This window comes from Polypterus senegalus, chromosome 4 (genome assembly GCF_016835505.1).
Source record: "Polypterus senegalus isolate Bchr_013 chromosome 4, ASM1683550v1, whole genome shotgun sequence".
Classification (NCBI taxonomy): Eukaryota; Metazoa; Chordata; class Cladistia; order Polypteriformes; family Polypteridae; genus Polypterus; species Polypterus senegalus.
Window position 1 is genome coordinate 50529025 of NC_053157.1, and position 19926 is coordinate 50548950.

Sequence of the window (19926 nt, forward strand, 5' to 3'; positions counted from 1 at the left end):
TGGCCATCAGAAAAATCAACAAGTTTGGAATAAGCCAAACACTGCACATTATCAACAACAACAACAACATTTATTTATATAGCACATTTTCATACAAACAATGTAGCTCAAAGTGCTTTACAAGATGAAATAAAAAAGATTAGGCAATAATATTATACGCCCTGCGGTGGGCTGGCGCCCTGCTTGGGATTTGTTCCTGCCTTGTTTTGGCTGGGATTGGCTCCAGCAGACCCCCGTTGCCCTGTGTTAGGATATAGAAAGTTGGATAATGGATGGATGGATAGTATTATACAGTACGTAACAAAGAAAAAGGTAAGGTTGCATGGCTGTAGGAAAAAAAAAAAACTCTAACAAAAACACACCATCCCACAGTGAAACGTGGTGGCAGCATCATGCTGTGATAACTATTTTCTGCAGCAGGCCACGGAAGACTTTTGTGGGTAGAAGGTAAAGTGAAAAAAAAAATGCAGGAAAAACTTAGAAGAAAACTTGATGCAATCTGCAAGCAAGCTGTGCCTTGAGAGAAGATGTTTTCTAGCAAGACAACAATCCCAAACAGTAAAATCCAAAGATAAACAGGAATGACTCAAAAACAGCAATGTTAATGTCCTATATATATATATATATATTTTTTTTTACCAAACTTAGTTTTCTAATTTCTATTTTGTTCCCAAAACACAGAACTTGGGAAATAACACAGCACTTAATTAGCCCAGGAGTCAGTAAAAACAGAAGCTGGTTGGAAGAAAAACCTGTAACCACAGTGGGGGCCGCAGGACCGAGGTTGGGAAACACTGTAATAGAGAGATATATACATATACACAATCAGATTAATTGTCTGGACTTGGCTACTGAGTTGCGTAAAAAACATGCAGGAGAGGACTAAGGAAACAGATCTTTTTATTTTGGCACAAGGAGGAACAGTACTATTCATTCAATAGCAGATGGAGCGTTTATTCAAACACCCAGCAAAGCAGACAACTCCCTAGTTATCTAATGCTAGCTCCCCTTCTTGAGTTTAAAAGAATGATTATGTGTCTTTTTCGAGAGGATTCAGCTGTAGAGAGAGAGAGGTACAGCACAAGCTGGGATAGGATCAGATCCATTCTGTACAGAATAGACAGAGAACAGAACAACAGGTAAGTAACCATCTTTAAAGATTTGTAGCAGCTTGCGATGAGTGCTTTAGATGGCATGAATGATGTATAAAAGAAAAACAAAGTTTTTCTTGTGAAGCTGCACAAGGGGATGAGATGCAGCGCAAATGATCACATACTGTGCAGTATATCAAATATATAGTAGGTGCTATGGAGGAAGGACAAGTATTCTGGTCAGAATAAAGGATGGATTCAGACAGGAGGCCATAATGGATGCACTGGGCAGCCAGCATACCAGGAGCAGTTTGTTTCTTCACATGACAGGTGGCAGTGTTCCTCAGAGCTGGACCCAAGTAGGGTGGTAAAGGAGTTGGTGTCTGGAAACACAGCCCGGTCGGGGTCTTTGGGTACAACCAGGGGTCACAGCTGTGGGAGTACTGTCCTGGTTTTCACATGACCCAGAAGACCTGTGTAACTGCAGAAGAAGAAGAGACATCTTTGCAGTTGTGAAGGAGTGCCAAGTATGTCTTAGCATTATAAGCAACAGAATGAAAGGAGAAGCAGTTATTGAGGAGAGCCCTCCACAGTCAGTCTTGCTGGTGTGATGGCTCCTTCCAGACAGGAGAGTGGCCAAAAGTGACTTTCCTGTTTGACACCATGGCGGTCCACAGTGGCAGCAGGTTTTCCATCCTAATTAGAGACCAGTCTCTGCTGCTTAATTGATTTCTTTTCTCTTGATTATAATTGACTCGGTTTTTGAGACTCGGATATTTAATGTTTTGCTTAACTAGCAGCCAAACAAATATAAGATGTGAAGGAAGCCGACAGATGACCAGTTAAGTCAGGCCTAAACCCCGGCTAATTTCCCTCCAACTAGTTTTTTAATTAGAAGCCAAATCTTGTTGTTAATAAAACCTGTTATTTAATTCCATGTCTTGTTGGTGCTCTGATTCTGCCACAGCAGACATTTCCAAGGCTGCTGATTTTCTGTTTACAGAGGGCACCACCAAAATGTTTTGTGAACATGAGCAACTGATATTTCGCAGACCTCCACCTTTCTTTATTTTCTGATATTGTATGATGAACACAGGTTAGCTGATCATCTGTTGCCTCACTTTGCATCTTATTATTGTTTGATTGCTAATTAAGGTCTGAGTTTTAAAAAGCAAATTAATTAAATTAATTAAAATTAAGGCAAAAGAAGTCAATTAGCAGCACAAATGGTTGGAATTAAAACCTGTAGCCACTGGAGTCGGACAACCCTGTTATATACAACGGGTGTATTTAAATAGAACTTAGATATTTTAGGCATCCCTAAACACAATCAAGTTTTTTTTGGACTGATATCTGACTTTATAAGCATCTGTGGGTCAAGATATGAATTTATTGACATGAAAACTCAAAAATGAGTCACTTATTCCAAAACTGTTATTAACATTGTAGAAATGCTGGAAACCTGTTAATTTTGTGTGAAATTGATCCTTTACACTGTATTGTGCTTTTTTGTGTGTATTTTTCTCCAAACAGCATCACAAAAATACCCCGCAATCCTGTTAAGGGTCATTCAGGGCCTCTTTTGGCAACACTGAAAGCAAGTCTGGAAACAATTGTATATGAGATGTTAATTCATTGCAGTGCACACCAAAAAATGCACTACACTTAATGACACTTTAGGAAGAAAAAAAACAAATAGATCAATTTTACAAAAATAGGATTGAAAACAAATCAACCCCCACCCCTGAGAAAAAGAGCATAGGCAGCAGAATAAAACGTAAATCTAGTAAAAATAAGTAAATAGATAAATTAATAAGTGATTTTAGATAAAAGGAGAAGAAAAATAAACGATGAGTGAATCTTCTTCCTCAGTGCTTTAAAAGCTTATTCTAAAATGTTATTGATTAGATCCTGCCAGGTTTTGAAACATTTCTTTACAGATCCTCTAAGTGAGAATTTGATTTTTTTTCCAATTTCAAATAATATATAACATCAGTTACCCACTGACTTAAAAAAGGAGAATTAGGATTCTTCCAGTTTAGTAAGATAAGTCTGCATGCCAATAGTGTAGTGAAGGCAATCATAGTTTGTTTGTCCTTCTCCACTTTAAGCCCATCTGAAAGAACACCAAACACAGCTGTTAATGGGTTAGGAGGGATTGTGACACCAAGGCTGTCTGAAAGGACATTTAAAAATTTTGGTCCAGAATGATGTTCATTTCGTGCAGGCCCAAAACATGTGACCCAGTGAGGCATATATATATATATACTGTATATATACTGCTCAAAAGAATTAAAGGAACACTTTTTAATCAGAGTATAGCATAAAGTCAATAAAACTTATGGGATATTAATCTGGTCAGTTAAGTAGCAGAGGGGATTGTTAATCAGTTTCAGCTGCTGTGGTGTTAATGAAATTAACAACAGATGCACTAGAGGGGCAACAATGAGATGACCCCCAAAACAGGAATGGTTTAACAGGTGGAGGCCACTGACATTTTTCCCTCCTCATCTTTTCTGACTGTTTCTTCACTAGTTTTGCATTTGGCTACAGTCAGTGTCACTACTGGTAGCATGAGGCGATACCTGGACCCTACAGAGGTTGCACAGGTAGTCCAACTTCTCCAGGATGGCACATCAATACGTGTCATTGCCAGAAGGTTTGCTGTGTCTCCCTGCACAGTCTCAAGGGCATGGAGGAGATTCTAGGAGACAAGCAGTTACTCTAGGAGAGCTGGAGAGGGCCATAGAAGGTCCATAACCCATCAGCAGGACCAGTATCTGTTCCTTTGGGCAAGAAGGAACAGGATGAGCACTGCCAGAGCCCTACAAAATGACCTCCAGCAGGCCAGGCCATTGGTGTGAATGTCTCTGACCAAACAACCAGAAAGACTTCATGAGGGTGACCCAAGGGCCCCATGTCCTCTAATGGGCCCTGAGCTCAATGCCCAGCAGCATGCAGCTCGATTGGCATTCGCCATAGAATACCAGAATTGGCAGATGCACCAATGGTGCCCTGTGCTTTTTACAGATGAGAGCAGGTTCACCCTGAGCACGTGACAGAAGTGAAAGGGTCTGGAGAAGCCATGGAGAACATTATGCTGCCTGTAACATCATTCAGCATGAGCAGTTTGGTGGTGGGTTAATGATTGTCTGGGGAGGCATATCCATGGAGGGTCACACAGACCGCTACAGGCTTGACAAAGGCACCTTGGCTGCCATTAGGTATCAGGATGAAATCCTTGGACCCATTGTCAGACCCTATGCTGATACAGTGGCTCCTGGTGCACGACAATTCCTGGCCTCATGTGGTGAGAGTATGCAGGCAGTTCCTGGAGGATGAAGGAATTGATACCATTGACTGGCCACCACACTTCCCTGACCTAAATCCAATAGAACACCTCTGGGACATTATGTTTTGGTCCATCCAATGCCACCAGGTTGCACCTCAGACTGTCCAGGAGCTCAGTGATGCCCTGGTCCAGATCTGGGAGGAGATCCCCACAACACCATCTGTCATCTCATTAGAAGCATGCACCGATGTTGTCAGGCATGTATACAAGAACACAGGGGCCATACAAAGTGCTGCGTACAATTTTGAGTTGCTGCAGTTAAATTTTGGCAAAATGGACTAGCCTGCCACATAATTTTTCACTCTGATTTTTGGGCGTCTTTGAATTCAGGGCTCTGTAGGTTGATCATTTTCATTTCCATTAAACGATGTGGCATCCTTTCGTTCCTAACACATTACCCAGTCTATATCAGTATAGATATCCAGGAGGATTTCTTTTTCCCATTGAGATCTGATGTGTTTTCAAAGTGTTCCTTTAATTTTTTGAGCAGTTTATATATATATATATATATATATATATATAGCACATTTTCATACAACTGATGTAGCTCAATGTGCTTTACAGGATGAAGAAAGAAAAAAAAAAGGAAAAATATAAAAATAAAATTAGACAATACTATATACTCGCAGATAAGTCGGGACTTGGTTTTACCGTATGATTTCTGGTATTTTAAAAAGTCGGTTGTATGGTCCAAGAGATTATAATATGCTGACGCCCACCTGAGAGAGTAACCACGGAGCACACTGTGTTTTTTTCTATGCGGGTGCAGCAATGTGCTGTATCAGCACATGCTCCTAACCTCTCTCTCTCTCTCTATTGCTAACAACCTCATACACCTTTCTCGTAAGAGCATCCCTTATCTACAATGGAGCGTTCAGTCAGAAGAAAATATAAAGCTGGTTTTAAATTAAACGCTGTAGCGAAAGAAATTGCTAACTGAGCTACTGCAACAACATTCGATGCGTCTGAGATACTGATGCGAGAAAAGTGTCGCATTTTTGAACGGCCGTATAAGTCGGGGTCTGATTTTATGATTGATTTTTTGGGTTTCAAGACTTATACGTGAATATATATGGTAATTAACATAGAATAAAAGTAAGGTCCGATGGCCAGGCAGGACAGGAAAAAAAAAAAAAATCTGCAGAGGTTCCAGACCACGAGACCGCCCAGCCCCCACTAGGCATTCTACCTAACATAAATAATCTCAATCAGTCCTCATCGTTTTCAGGCTCCACGTGGAAGAATTAGATAATGATGGTCATGAGTATCTCTGGCCTTCAATCCATCAATGTAGGGACTGCACAGTGCTTTGACATGGTGGTGGTGGTGCAGAACCTAGAACCTTGACCCTTTTAATGTTAAATGAGATTCTGGACACATCATATTTTTATTGCAGTTTTTACTCTGTAAAAGTAAAAGAAGGCCTTTTTCTATGAGAGCTTTAATTCCAGTGACACATTGCGTCAGCAGTAACACTCAAATACATTAATAGCAATTCAAGTCAAGAGTACATGTTATAACTTATTGCAGATACCACACACCATGTTAATTTTCACAAAAATGGAGAAGACGAAAACCAAGGCACCTCCAACACAAAACAAGGCAAGTCCCTTTATATTTAAAAAAATTATTGAGGTGGATCCATCAGATAACAAAAAATAGAAGCCATGGCAAAAAGGAGCAGAAATTATGATTTACCTAAAAATGAAGTAGGGCAGAGTGTGACAGGTGTCTGGTCACACTTACAGGTAATCTAACTTAGACACCGTTAAAATATCCGACTACGCCACCCAGTTTTATTAACAGACTGGGAACTCTTGAAATTTACTGATAATAGCACACAGGTTTCTTTAAATTGGGCGGTGAGTAAACACACAATGAAAGACACAACAGTAATTTCAGGAAAAGCAACAGTAACTTCTATTACACAAGACAATATAAAGTGCATTAAAAAGATAATCGAACCAAAAACAAAATCTAACAATATCTGGAACGAAATAACTTTTTTTAAAAGGAAAGCACACAGTCCACAATTTAAAAGTCCATTAAAAACATGAAATGGAGGATACAACCTTTAGTGGTGCAGAGTCCAGCTTGAGCACTGTGTTACCCCAAAAATTAATTGCTGGACACTTGTTCCCCAACAGAAGTTTTGTCAAATCATTGAATCCCTGTCAGCGTCTCTTCATCATTCTTTTTTTCCACTCTGGGCTTCCTGTGTTGCTGCAACCTAGACACGCCTCACTTCTCATCCCCCAGCTTTGCTCGGTCCTTTCATGCGGCTTCCCTCTCGCTGGACCCACAACTGGCATCTTCTTATGGAGCTTTCTCTTCTTCCCTGGAGGTAAGTGTTGCGGTCCTTGCGCCTCACGTTGTACCAGCCACGTACCCTAGTCTGCCTGCGAGCCACTGTGCTCTGTTCTCAGTGGACCATCCCTCCCCCCTGCCTTCTCCTGCCCAAAAGTTTAAATGTCCTTTAGTCCCTGCCTAGATCAACAGGATGATGGATTAATCAATGGAACATCCAAATTTCCAATTAACAAATAGTGTAAATACAATTTAACAAAATGTATTAACAACTATCAGTGAGCATACATATTCTGATTAGAAACCAACATTCTCAGACATGTTCATTTCTAAGTCAGGTAAATATAAACATTTTCCAAGGAAGGAGCAGCTCTTTTATCACAATTTTGTATTTGCATATTTAAGCAGTAAAATCTTCAAAGCGGTGATTCTTTTGCAAGACAGCAAATACCTACAGTGCATCCAGAAAGTATTCAGAGCGCATCACTTTTTCCACATTTTGTTACAGCCTTATTCCAAAATGAATTAAATTCATTTTTTTCCTCAGAATTCTACACACAACACCCCATAATGACAACGTGAAAAAAGTTTACTTGAGGTTTTTGCAAATTCATTAAAAATACAAAAACTAAGAAGTCACATGTACATAAGTATTCACAACCTTTGTCGATGCACCTTTGGCAGCAATTACAGCCTCAAGTCTTTTTGAATATGATGCCACAAGCTTGGCACACCTATCCTTGGCCAGTTTTGCCCATTCCTCTTTGTAGCACCTCTCAAGCTCCATCAGGTTGGATAGGAAGCGTCGGTGCACAGCTATTTTAAGATATCTCCTGAGATGTTCAATCGGATTCAAGTCTACGCTCTGGCTGGGCCACTCAAGGACATTCACAGAGTTGTCCTGAAGGCACTCCTTTAAAATCTTGGCTGTGTGCTTAGGGTCGTTGTCCTGCTGAATGATGAACTGTCAACCCAGTCTGAGGTCAAGAGCACTCTCAGGTTTTCATCCAGGATGTCTCTGTACATTGCTGCAGTCATCTTTCCCTTTATCCTGACTAGTCTCCCAGTTCCTGCTGCTGAAAAACATCTCCACAGCATGATGCTGCCACCACCATGCTTCACTGTAGGGATGGTATTGGCCTGGTGATGAGCGGTGCCTGGTTTACTCCAAAAGTGACACCTGGCATTCACACCAAAGAGTTCAATCTTTGTCTCATAAGACCAGAGAATTTTGTTTCTCATGGTCTGAGAGTCCTTCAGGTGCCTTTTGGCAAACTCCAGGCGGGCTGCCATGTGCATTTTACTAAGGAGTGGCTTCTGTCTGGCCACTCTACTATACAGGCCTTATTGGTGGATTGCTGCAGAGATGGTTGTCCTTCTGGAAGGTTCTCCTCTCTCCACAGAGGACCTCTGGAGCTCTGACAGAGTGACCATCGGGTTCTTGGTCACCTCCCTGACTAAGGTCCTTCCCCCCAGATCGCTCAGTTTAGATGGCCGGCCAGCTCTAGGAAGAGTCCTGGTGGTTTCGAACTTCTTCCACTTATGGATGATGGAGGCCACTGTGTTCATTGGGACCTTCAAAGCAGCAGAAATTTTTCTGTAACCTTCCCCAGATTTGTGCCTTGAGACAATCCTATCTCGGAGGTCTACAGACAATTCCTTTGACTTCATGCTTGGTTTGTGCTCTGACATGAACTGTCAACTGTGGGACCTTATATAGACAGGTGTGTGCCTTTCCAAATCATGTCCAATCAACTGAATTTACCACAGGTGGACTCCAATTAAGCTGCAGAAACATCTCAAGGATGATGAGGGGAAACAGGATGCACCTGAGCTCAATTTTGAGCTTCATGGCAAAGGCTGTGAATACTTATGTACATGTGCTTTCTCAATTTTTTTATTTTTAATAAATTTGCAAAAACCTCAAGTAAACTTTTTTCATGTTGTTATTATGGGGTGTTGTGTGTAGAATTCTGAGGAAAAAAATTAATTTAATCCATTTTGGAATAAGGCTGTAACATAACAAAATGTGGAAAAATGATGCGCTATGAATACGTTCTGGATGCACTGTATATCCTGTAGACAGCCATCACAATAATCAGTAACAGGATTACCCAGTAGTACTAAGGTATTGTACCGTGTTAGCCATTATGCCCCCCTCTGACAAGAGTACAAACAACACTGCACATAAAATAAGAAAGGAGTAAATCATAAAATTACAAAAAAAAATTTAAAGCTAAAGAAATGAATAACTTAATATACAAAGTCATTTTTAAAAGACAAAACACTAAATAAGAAAGAAATAAACTTGAACCGGGACACAGGCCTTCGCATCTGAAAGGCAGTTATACTCACTAATCATGGTACCAGTACAGTGGTGACATTATGTGTGTTGATTAGCAGCACATGCAAGGACAAATTTTACTGTCCCTTGATCATGTGAAAATAAGGACCTAATAAACCTATAAAGGCATATAACTAAACATGTCACAATTGTAAACATTTTTGAGGAGCAATCTCCACCACTTTATCTGACAAAGAAATGCAGTGAGAAACAAGGCTACATGGTGTCAGCAATGTTTTCAAATAGTTGTACAATGCCAATGGTACTGAGAAGAGAAAGTTCAAGTATCAAGCTAAACAAACATTTTGTCTAATTCAGTTCTTTTCAAACAACATCTGATTCTATTTTTAAATGATTTGGCAGATATAGTGTTCCTCACAATATGATCCTAAAGATGCATAAAGTGATTTGTCAATATGCTGGTTTTATTGATTTTTTTAGTATCACAAAATGCACTTTCCCACACACCCCCACACACCTGGCTAAACTTGTTCTCAAACTGAATGCCTTTTCTTTTGACACATTTCTTTCAGTAGGTCAGTCAAGTTGTCATGGATACCAAAATGAGTCCTGACGTTGCTATTCTTTTTGTAGACGGCAAGAAAGAAATGTTCTTTTATCTTTTTTTGTATTCTTCTCAGGGAACTGCTCTTTAATCAGTCAGTTCAGTCAATCAATCCTGATTTATTTGACACCTGTCATAGAATAACTATAAAATACTTAACAAAGCAACAAAAAGCAATATTACAAAAAGTAAGTTAAGAGTTATTTGAACATTAAGAGGAATAATAAAATTCTAATAAAAAATAAATGATGATAATATATTTTCCATTCCCCATAAGAAAACTAGACGATACTACAGCTGTGAAACTGCATTGTCTCTCTGTGACATTTAGGCCAAGCCATTCTTGTCCTTTTAACTGTTTTCCCAACTACCAGGTGTCAACTGTTGCAGTGTTCACATTGCAGTGCTCAAAACCAAGGAACTGGTCACAGACTTCAGGAAGTAGAAGGCAGAACACACTGACATACTGCATAAAGTTAGATTGGGGGGAGTTTGCTGTGAAGAACTTCTTGGAGTGAACCAAAGTAAGCAAGACATTTCAGCTCTTGTCTAAGAGTCTCACCAGTGCCTCTACTTTCCCAAATGTCCAAGGAATGTGTAGATATTTCCATCTGTTCTCATTTACATTTACCTACATTTTTAGAATTAATATGTATTTTATCACGGAAAAAATCTGTTCCAAGCACTCTCACTTGCAGAGGTTTTCTGATGAGTCTGCATTTATGAGGTGTATTAATAAGGGAGATGAGACAGTGTATAGGAGTCTGGGGAAAAATTTTGTTTCTTGGTGCTGAAAGAATTGTCAGCAACTTAACATTAGCAAAACCAAGGAACTGGTTAAGGACTTTTGCCACACCAAAAGTCACCAAAGGGTGTGGATCACGAAGTGGTACTTGAGTACTTCAGTGTCCACATCAATGACAGGCAGGATAGGTCTCACAACACAGTATATAAGAAAGGGCAGTAGGAGACTGCATTCCCTTAATATGGGTAGTGACATCCTTCAAGTCAGAAGTTTACTTTCTTTTATAGTCAAACCTGGTTATATTTTTCAAAAATTTGCAGGATTCGAAATGGCAACCTTCTGATTGCTGGTGCAGATCACGGCAACCTTCTGATCGCTGGTGCAGATCCCTATCCTCAAAGCCATCTATATATATACAGTATACAGTATATATAAAATATATATATATTTTTTTTCAATGTACATGTGTTTAGACAACATCTTTAGAGCTCTCCAAAAGGTACTACATCATGCAGAGAGAGAGGGCAATGTCACTAAACAAATCAACCTTTATGGCTGTAGTTTCGAGGCTAGAAAATTGGAGGGCTTGTGACTCAGTTTCACTAATTTCAAGAAGCCGTACCCCTTGTGGAACAGCTAACACTTAAAAATGCCAAAGACACAGGAAGTTGGCGACCGATGTTGAGGAGTGCATGATCACTGTTTTGCATCGTTGTGCAAGTTTTCTTTTGTACTTTTTGCCAGCCATACTTAAAGGGGTGTTCAGCTTTTATCCCAACTTTACTGGATGTCTAATGATTCTTCTTCTTACTTCACTATCAGTGGCGGCTGGTGAAAATGTTTTGAGGTGGGGCTGTGGTACAGCAAACAATTTCTCAAACAATTCTTCACAAATCAAAGCAATATGATTTATTGCAATGCAGACAAAGTTAAAGAACATTATTAAATCATGTCTGATCAATTATTTCAGTATATATATATATATATATATATATTACTCTTCCCAAAATGGCTAGTTTGACGGAATTATCCATGTGTGTCCTGGTGTTCTCATGTTTTCTTACTTTCTCGGACAGGTGCTTCATATCTCTCACTCCGTAACTGTCCAAGCAGGATCTGTCCCAGTTGCTTTAAACAACAAGCACGGGAAACAAAATAAGGCATTAGCAGAAACGCATCCACATAGCCAGGCCTTTTGGTGTACCAACTGGAAGAGTAGCTTCGCGTGTACTTCTTCCCTTTTTCGCTTATCTGCTGTCTGATTAAGAGGTTAGGCTGATCTGGACCCAGCTCCTTTACCTTCAGTTTTTCTGCCAAAGTTCTCTTCTCAAACGGATATTGGAGTAGAGATTGAACAGAGTTGGGTTCGTGTCCGGAATTAACAACACCTGAGTCCACCATTGTCACGTAATGTTAATTGAAAATTGCGCCACTACAGACCATCCTTGATTTTAGCTGCTTGGGGCGACAGAAAAATCGCCCATTTCAGTTAAGATTTGAGGACGCTGATTGGCTAAATTTTATGTCACATCTTGAATATATTTATATCTTGAATCAGCATTTGACTAAATTCTACAAAGACCCGCCTCCTTTGGGCGATATCTCGATCGCCCCTCAGCTGAAATTGAGGCGTGCTGACAGGCAGAGAAGTTATATGGTGATGGTGAAAACATTTATTTTTTACAGAAGATTTTCTAATATATCACATCATATAATTATACATTTAAATAATTTATATAATTATTATTTTGTGTGTGTGGTTCAGGGAGGGCGGCGCCCTAGCGCCCTCTATTGGCCAGCCGCCACTGTTCACTATATATGTAAATATTTTTATTTATTTATTGAGCTTCTGTAAAAAGCCAAATATCCCCCTAGGGACAAATAAAGTTCTATCTAAAATCTGGATCTCCTTATTTAATATTTAATTACTTATAATGGAAAATAAAATCATTTGTGATTTTTTAAATATTTTAATTTTCTTTACTTTTTTCTCCATTTTCTATGAGTTATCTATTTTTTTGTTTTGATTTTGTCTTTTTTTTTTAACATGAGAAATTAAAAAATAGTACTTTTATATTCCAACCATCCATCATCCAACCCGCTATATCCTAACTACAGGGTCACGGGGGTTTGCTGGATTCAATCCCAGCCAACATAGGATGCAAGGCAAGAAACAAACCTCAGGCGGGACGCCAGCCCACCGCAGTTATATTCCAACCATACAGTATTTCTAAAAATAAAAAATAATTTGCATTATTTCTGGACCACTTCTTGTTCACACAGGTGCTGCCAGGTTTGGGGCATTTGTTGATGGTTACAACCACCTTTAGCTATGTTTAGACAACCAGAATTGAGCACCACCTATCATCATGGGTGTCTTTCATAAAGATTGTCAGTAGTTTTATTTCCAAATTAGTTGCAGATACGTTTTAGAACGTTATTAATGCATGCTTTAATTCAGCAGGCTTTAGGCTTAATGGAATATCTGCTTTGAATTTCCAACTATGAAAAGACTGACTTTCTCCTCTACTTTTAAGTACTCCATTTCTTCGTAAAACAAAATGCTGCCGTTTTAACTATTGGCAGAATAACTGGAGCTGCCTCAGCTGTAGGCGCAGGTATCAGAATTATTAAACTTGTTTTCATTAAGGCTTTCCTATTTATAATTACATAATGTCATTAATCAAGTAGCCTTTACTGTATTTTAAAGTAGGTTAATGTTTTGCAAACAGCTTTTTTTACTTTTTATTTAATTTGCATTAAATTACTAATACATGCACTCCTAGTGGCAGATCTGATTTTAATTCAGGGTCTAGGCATGTATTCTTTTTTTGGTTATCAGTTGATTTAGAGTTTGTTATATGAATCAATACAGGATAGCAGCTACTGAAAGATAACATGTGGGATAGGAAGCAGCCTGGAATTTGAGATCACAGAGCTATGGCATGGGTGGTGATTTGTTTTATAGCCAAGAAGTTTTGCTGCAATATTTTAGGATAAAGTATAAGATCATCTCCAGGTGGAGGAAGCTCTTTGAGCAGCAGTGAAGGGACCAGCATATCCCATCTATGTAATCTTAGGAATTAAGTTTCAACATTTCTGCTTCACATAAATATGACATTTGTGTTCAATACCTTAGACTGCAAGAAAATGGTATTGTTAGTGCTGATGGAGCTATAAAGTGGACATGTCATTGTCGGCCAAGCAGTCAAATTTAGCTCTAATATCAGAACCCTTAGTATGAGGAAGGCTTCTTGCTGTTACCCTTCATCCTGTGCTGAATTTTGACTTCTGACTTTCACACTGACCACCAGTGCGGCCTGAAAGACTGATTCTAAATCAAAAATGACTGAATAATTCAGACCGTCCAATGGCTATCAGGTTCCTAATGTGGGTCTTCAAAACACCAAAGCTAATTTAACTAAGCATTTTAGTAAGTAAAGTTACCTGTACTGTTGAGATCAAAATGTAAGTTGTGCATAGTTTAGGAGGCAAAACATACAAGTGTGCCCTCAACAGGTGAAGAGTAGATAGAACTTACATTTAGTGAAGAACTCATCTTGAGCTGTTAGGCTGTGTTCCAGGTGAAGCTCAAGGACAAAGATGAAATACTGGGGTACACCGCTGGATGGCTGTAAGATGCTCACGTTCAGACGTTTGCAGCAGGCTGTACAACTGATGGTGCTTCAGTGGTTTCCTACCTAGATGGTTTACTGGATTAACTCTGCTTTTTACTGCACCAGTAGGCTGTTTGCTGGCTTGGTTTCATTTTCTATTCCTTCTAAGTTATCCATGAATCTGCTTTGTAGCTGCTAAACACTCAGGAAGTAACTTAGTTGTTCGTGCATGAGACTGGCCTGTGTGCATATCTTAGCTGAACTGTGCGCAAAGCACTAAAAACCTGTGAGATGGTAAAAGTCTATCTTAGACCACTAATATCAATACACTGTAATAAGAGAGGGTTAACACAGTCAAAGATTTTGGGTTCCAGAATGGTAACCCCAATTAATATGTGGCAGATTCTTCAAAACAACAAAAGACAACAAACAAATTGGAAGGACTATCAGTCCAACATGATAGTGATTTATTCCCCAAAGGAAACGATTAATGACCAAGAACCAAGTGGTCACTCAAACAAAGCTTTTAGAAGTCCCCTGTCGAGAAGGATGACCATCTCAGCAGCATTCTGTCTCTTGGGCTTTTATGGTAGAATGCACAGTTGGAAGCTACTCTTGAATAAAAGGCATGTATTAGTTTAACACTAGAATTACCAGAACCTACGGAAAAACTCGTAAAAAAAAACAAAAAAAAACAAAGCTAACCTTTACAAGTATCATACATTTACACCGGCTGTTACAGGCTGAAATCAAATGTATGTTTTTATTCTAAAATAGTGAGAATAAAAGCAGCTGACTTCTCAAGATAGATTCGTCGGGGATCGAACTCATGAAGTTTTGATTACCAGTTAACTGTTGATACCGTTGTACCACCAAAGCAGTCATAGTAAATGCATGTCAATGTCACACCCTAATGAGTGTTGTTTTTCTGCAGTTATGTTTTTGAATAAAAGCGCACTTGTTCTGTTATATTTGTACCTTTTGTGAAAATGTTTCTTTGATATTTGGACTTCAGACTTCACACATTATAAACTTCATGTCTACATTTTGTCAATTATTACTAAAACATGAAAAACATTTCTTTTTTAACGATATGTTTACATAGATCGCTGTAGACACGGAACACACATGAAATGCATGTGTTCCAAATAACGATATAGTATTTATAAAAGGTGTGATTCTTCTTGACTTCTCACTCTATACAACTCCAAGCAACTGACACACAGGTAAACAGACGAGCTGAGAAAACTGTGTGGCGATGGGGGATGTGATAGCAGACTGCTTGCTGCTTATCAACACATTTAAAGGACAAAAGACACTGATGAAGAGGTGAGAAGCGATTTAAGGTGGGACGGATCTGTGAGTTTTTTCGTAGGTTCTGGTAATTCTAGTGTTAAAGAACTGTCAGAGCATGAGAAAAATATTCTCTGGTCTGATGAGGCAAACATTGAATTCTTTCTGCAGAACTCCAAGCACTATGTCTGATGAAGACCAGACCCTGCTCGCCATTTGCCTAATACCATCCCTGTGGTGAAACAAGGTAGAGGCAGCATGATGCTATGGGGCTGCTTCACAGTGGCAGGGAAAGGAAGAAAGGACAGAATTGAGGGTATGATGAATGTAGACAAATGCAGACAGGCACTTGAAGAAAACCTGCTCCAGAGTGCACATGACCTTGGACTGGGTAACAGTTCACCTTTTAGCATAACAATGACAGCATAGAGCCAAGACAATGAGTGGCCAAGCCAAAGCCCAAACTTTAAACCATAAAACGTCTGGAGAGACCTGAAGATGGTAGTTTACAGATATACCTCATTCAGTCTAATAGAGTTTGAGAGGATTTGCCAGAAGGAATTGGATAAACTGCCCAAATGAAGGTGTGCAAAGTTTGTAGAGACAAACTCAAGTGGCTTCTACAAAATACCGAATTAAAGGTCTGAATACTTCTATGAACGAGAAAGTTCACTTTTTAATTTTCAAAAAAATTTCAAACCTTTCTGAAAACATATTTTCACTTTGTCAGTATGGGTTATTGAGTGTAGATTGATAGGCAGAAATGTCAAAATTTTCCATTTAATATTACATATACAACACAATAGAGTGTGCCCAAAGTGAAGGGGTCTGGATACGCTCTGATCCCACTGTTAAGTTACATCAGCAGCTATTTTGGTTCAATTCACATCAAGCCAAATGCTTACACTTTAATTGTTAATTTTTAGATTATATAACATGCCTCAACCAAATTATATACTATAGAGTATTTCTTTAAGTGCAGTTTATTATTGCTTTATTCTAAATATTATTTTTAAGAGGCCTTGCATATATCATCATTATCAAGTGTTCTGCCTTTAGACAGATGTCCTCATCATTTTTTTTCTATTTTCTATTTATTTATATCCTGAAATGTTTTGAAATCTTTTTGCTCTCTGCTTCATTTAGCTTGGTAACTAAATGTAGTCCTTCCTCTATGTTAAAAAGTGCTTGCCATCTGCAAATCTGTATGATGGTACTACATACTCAATATAATACAAATTAAATGAATAATTGCATGTTAAAGATAAGTTCATTCATTAATTTTCTCAGCTCACAGTCCAATTTATAAAGAGCTATTTGCCATCCTATCTGCTTGGGGCAGAAGGCAAGAAGCAGCCTTGGATGTGATATCAGTCCACTGCAGGACACACATGCACACCCTCACATTTATGTGCATTGTTGAGACTTAAACTAACCTAACCTACATGTCCGAGGCATGTAGAAGGAAACTAGAGCACCTTGGGAAGATCACTGAGACATAAGGAACATGTGCAAACTCCCCACAGACAGTGACTGTCAGGATTCACATCCGCGTTTTTGTTACAGACATATAAGTGTATAATTAAGATCTATTAAGTACTACGCTTGCAATGAATTTAAAAAACAATTCAGCTTGGTTTTATGGTAGAATTTATATTGTATGTATTTTTGACAAGTATGCCTTGAGGTTTTTAGGTTGGGAGGACAGAAATTTTGAGGTAAGTTAATTACACTCACTAATCAAGGTGATTTGTTGCATGTTGATTAGCACATGTAAATAAAATCTACTCTGTACATGTGACAATAATGACCCTATACAATTTAGACATTTTAATTTAGACATTTAAATGATAATGATTGGCTTTTCTTTATGTTTAAAAGTCAAAACTGCTTTAAAAGGCCATCTAAAAAACACCTATTTGAAGATGTCAGCATGCAGGCAGGCAATGATTCTTAATCTGACCCCCTGTCGAAACAGCAGTCCTTAACAGACTAATTGACTTGTGAGTCATGTTTGGTTATTGTTCCAGTTTTCTACTTGCTAGCATTTACTCTTTGGGGGTGATTACTGGGCTTGAGATCATTTTTAATTACACCATTACTGTGCTAAGAAAAATGACAAGTGAAACTTCACAATGTGACTTTTTTGCTCTAATAGTCACCAGAATTAAATGATAAGATTTATTTTCTTATTGCATCTTAAAACAGTCTGAACACAAATGACTACATTGTGTGCTAATGCTAAATGAACTACTCCCATTCTTACATGGTTAAGAACAAGGTTTTTTATTTTCATTTTTTAATAGAAAGCACTAAAAGATAGCAATACCAACCTTCCTTAGTTCCTAAATTGCTTCTGTTTAAGCCTGGCTGTTATCTAATCGAAATTACTTTTGTTTGAGATGCCTAGGCATTAGGTCTTTTTTTATCATTTAAAGAAGAACTGAATCATAATACAATTATTTTGTACTCTATATTAACAGGTATGTTTTGTAAGGTAATGCACTGGGTAGTGCTACAATTTCATGGATTGAGCACATTCTCCCTGTGTCTATGTGGGTTTCCCTTTGTACTCCAGTTTTCCTTCCACATACCCAAAGACATACAGGTTAGTCTATTTGGCTCCCATATCAAGATGAGTAAACGGGCCCTGAGTGGACTGGCACACTGTCCAGAGCTCTTTCCTACCCTGTGCCATCCCCCTGCGACTCTCATTTCTGCCTAAACAGGTTGGCATATGTTATTTTAACAGGTCATGTGGCCTAAAGGATAAGGTGATGAGTCAGTGAGTGAACGCTGGCGCGACTTGCTGCCGCTACTCACCGGTATCCTATCCTTTTATTTCTCTATTTTATTTATTTATTTATATATATATATATATATTAACAATTTTAATCCCTTTCATCTTATATCGACACTGTTGGCGATCTGGCGATTTTGCAAGTGTCTGAGTATTTTGGGTCTAGTTCATCTTGCCTGTTTGTTTTGGCTGTGGTTTCCCACGGATTCATTTACCTGGCTGCTTGGCTTACCGGTGTGTTTGTCTGTGATGGGGCCTGGTAGGATTTGCATACTGCTTGTGCGGGTTTGGATTTTTATGTCGTTGGTCTTTCGACCTGGTGCTGGACTTTACCAGTATACAGCTGACAAACTTCTTCGACTTCATTTTCATCTAGCTGCTCCACCGCCGGCTATGCTACTTCTCCACCCGGACACCGCTCCACTCCTTCGCCGAAAGTACATCCACCGGGGCTCTCGCCAGAACTTTCACCATGACAACTCTAAACCAATACCATCCTTCTGGTCTTCTTCTCGTCACTCTTCACGGATTTCCGACAGAGCTGTTAACCACAGCGTTTTAGCCAGCCTGACCAGGTCGGCTAACACTTCTGTTCAGTCTGACAGCACTGGTGTCAACTTCGGTCTGCTTAACATCCGCTCGCTTACAAGCAAGGGACATCTCGTCCAGGATCTCCTCACCGACCGTAAGTTTGACTTTTTGTGTTTGACTGAGACGTGGCAACAGCCCAATGACTTTTCGCAGCTCAACGACTCCACTCCCTCGGGGTTTGTTTACACCTGCCAACCTCGTGAGTCCGGCCGCGGTGGAGGTCTTGCGGTAATTTATCGCGAGAATTGGAAAGTCTCGCCGTTATCTGTACCTGTCTTCAGTTCTTTTGAATCCGTTGTTTGTCAACTCTCAGGTCCTGTTCCAACTGTTATTGCTGTTATTTACCGCCCTCCAAAGTCTACTTCTGTTTTTATAAGTGATTTTACTGATCTGCTGACCCACTTGGCTACTGTTTCTCCTAATATAATACTACTGGGAGACTTTAACATTCATATGGACAATAGTAATCATCCTCTTACCAAAGACTTTTCATCTTGCCTCGATAGCTTGGATTTTAAACAATATGTAAACTTTCCCACTCATACTAAAGGTCATACTTTGGACCTAGTTTGTTGCTCTGGACTTGCTCCTCTCAACTGCAAAGCCGATGAACTGTTATTCTCTGATCATTTTCTTCTCTCTTTCAATGTCAAAATGACCTTTTCTATAACCAAGATCCCTCGAACCATTTCTTTTTCGGAATATTAAGGAAATTAATCCTGATATCCTTTCTTCTGCTTTCTCTAGTCTTTTGCATTTTAATGACTTGTTCACCCAAGAGGATTTGGTTACCTATTATAACAATAGTCTCAATAGTATTTTAAATTCTGTTGCTCCACTAAAAACCAAATCTGCATTATTCTCTCAGTCAGCACCTTGGTTTACATCTGAACTCAGGCTTCTGAAAGCAAAAGGTTGACGGCTTGAACGTCTCTATAAGAAAACTGGTCTTATTATCCATAAGGAAATGTTTAATAATCATGTTTTGTATTATAAGGAGTGTATTAACCTAACTAAATCTGCATATTACTCTACCATTATTCGTTTAAATGAGGATTCTCCCAAGCTACTGTTTTCACTGTTCAATTCTTCTTTCAGGTCACCAGATTTTTTACCTGCCCATCTCTACTCATCTTCCTTTTGTGATTCTCTAATGTTATTCTTCATTGAGAAAATTCACAAAATACACCAAGATCTGGCCTCTGATGTCTCTTGTAGTTC

The 19926-nt window shown here is 39.0% G+C and overlaps 1 protein-coding gene across 1 annotated transcript; it reads left to right on the top strand.

Annotated features, from left to right (window-relative positions):
* Nucleotides 1-1088: 1088 nt before the first annotated feature.
* LOC120528703 lies at nt 1089-19413 on the top strand. Its single transcript, XM_039752859.1, has 2 exons — nt 1089-1139; nt 18491-19413. The coding sequence occupies exon 2, from the start codon at nt 18508-18510 to the stop codon at nt 19411-19413; it is 906 nt and encodes a 301-aa protein (XP_039608793.1). The 5' UTR covers nt 1089-1139; nt 18491-18507.
* The last annotated feature ends 513 nt before the right edge of the window (nt 19414-19926 follow it).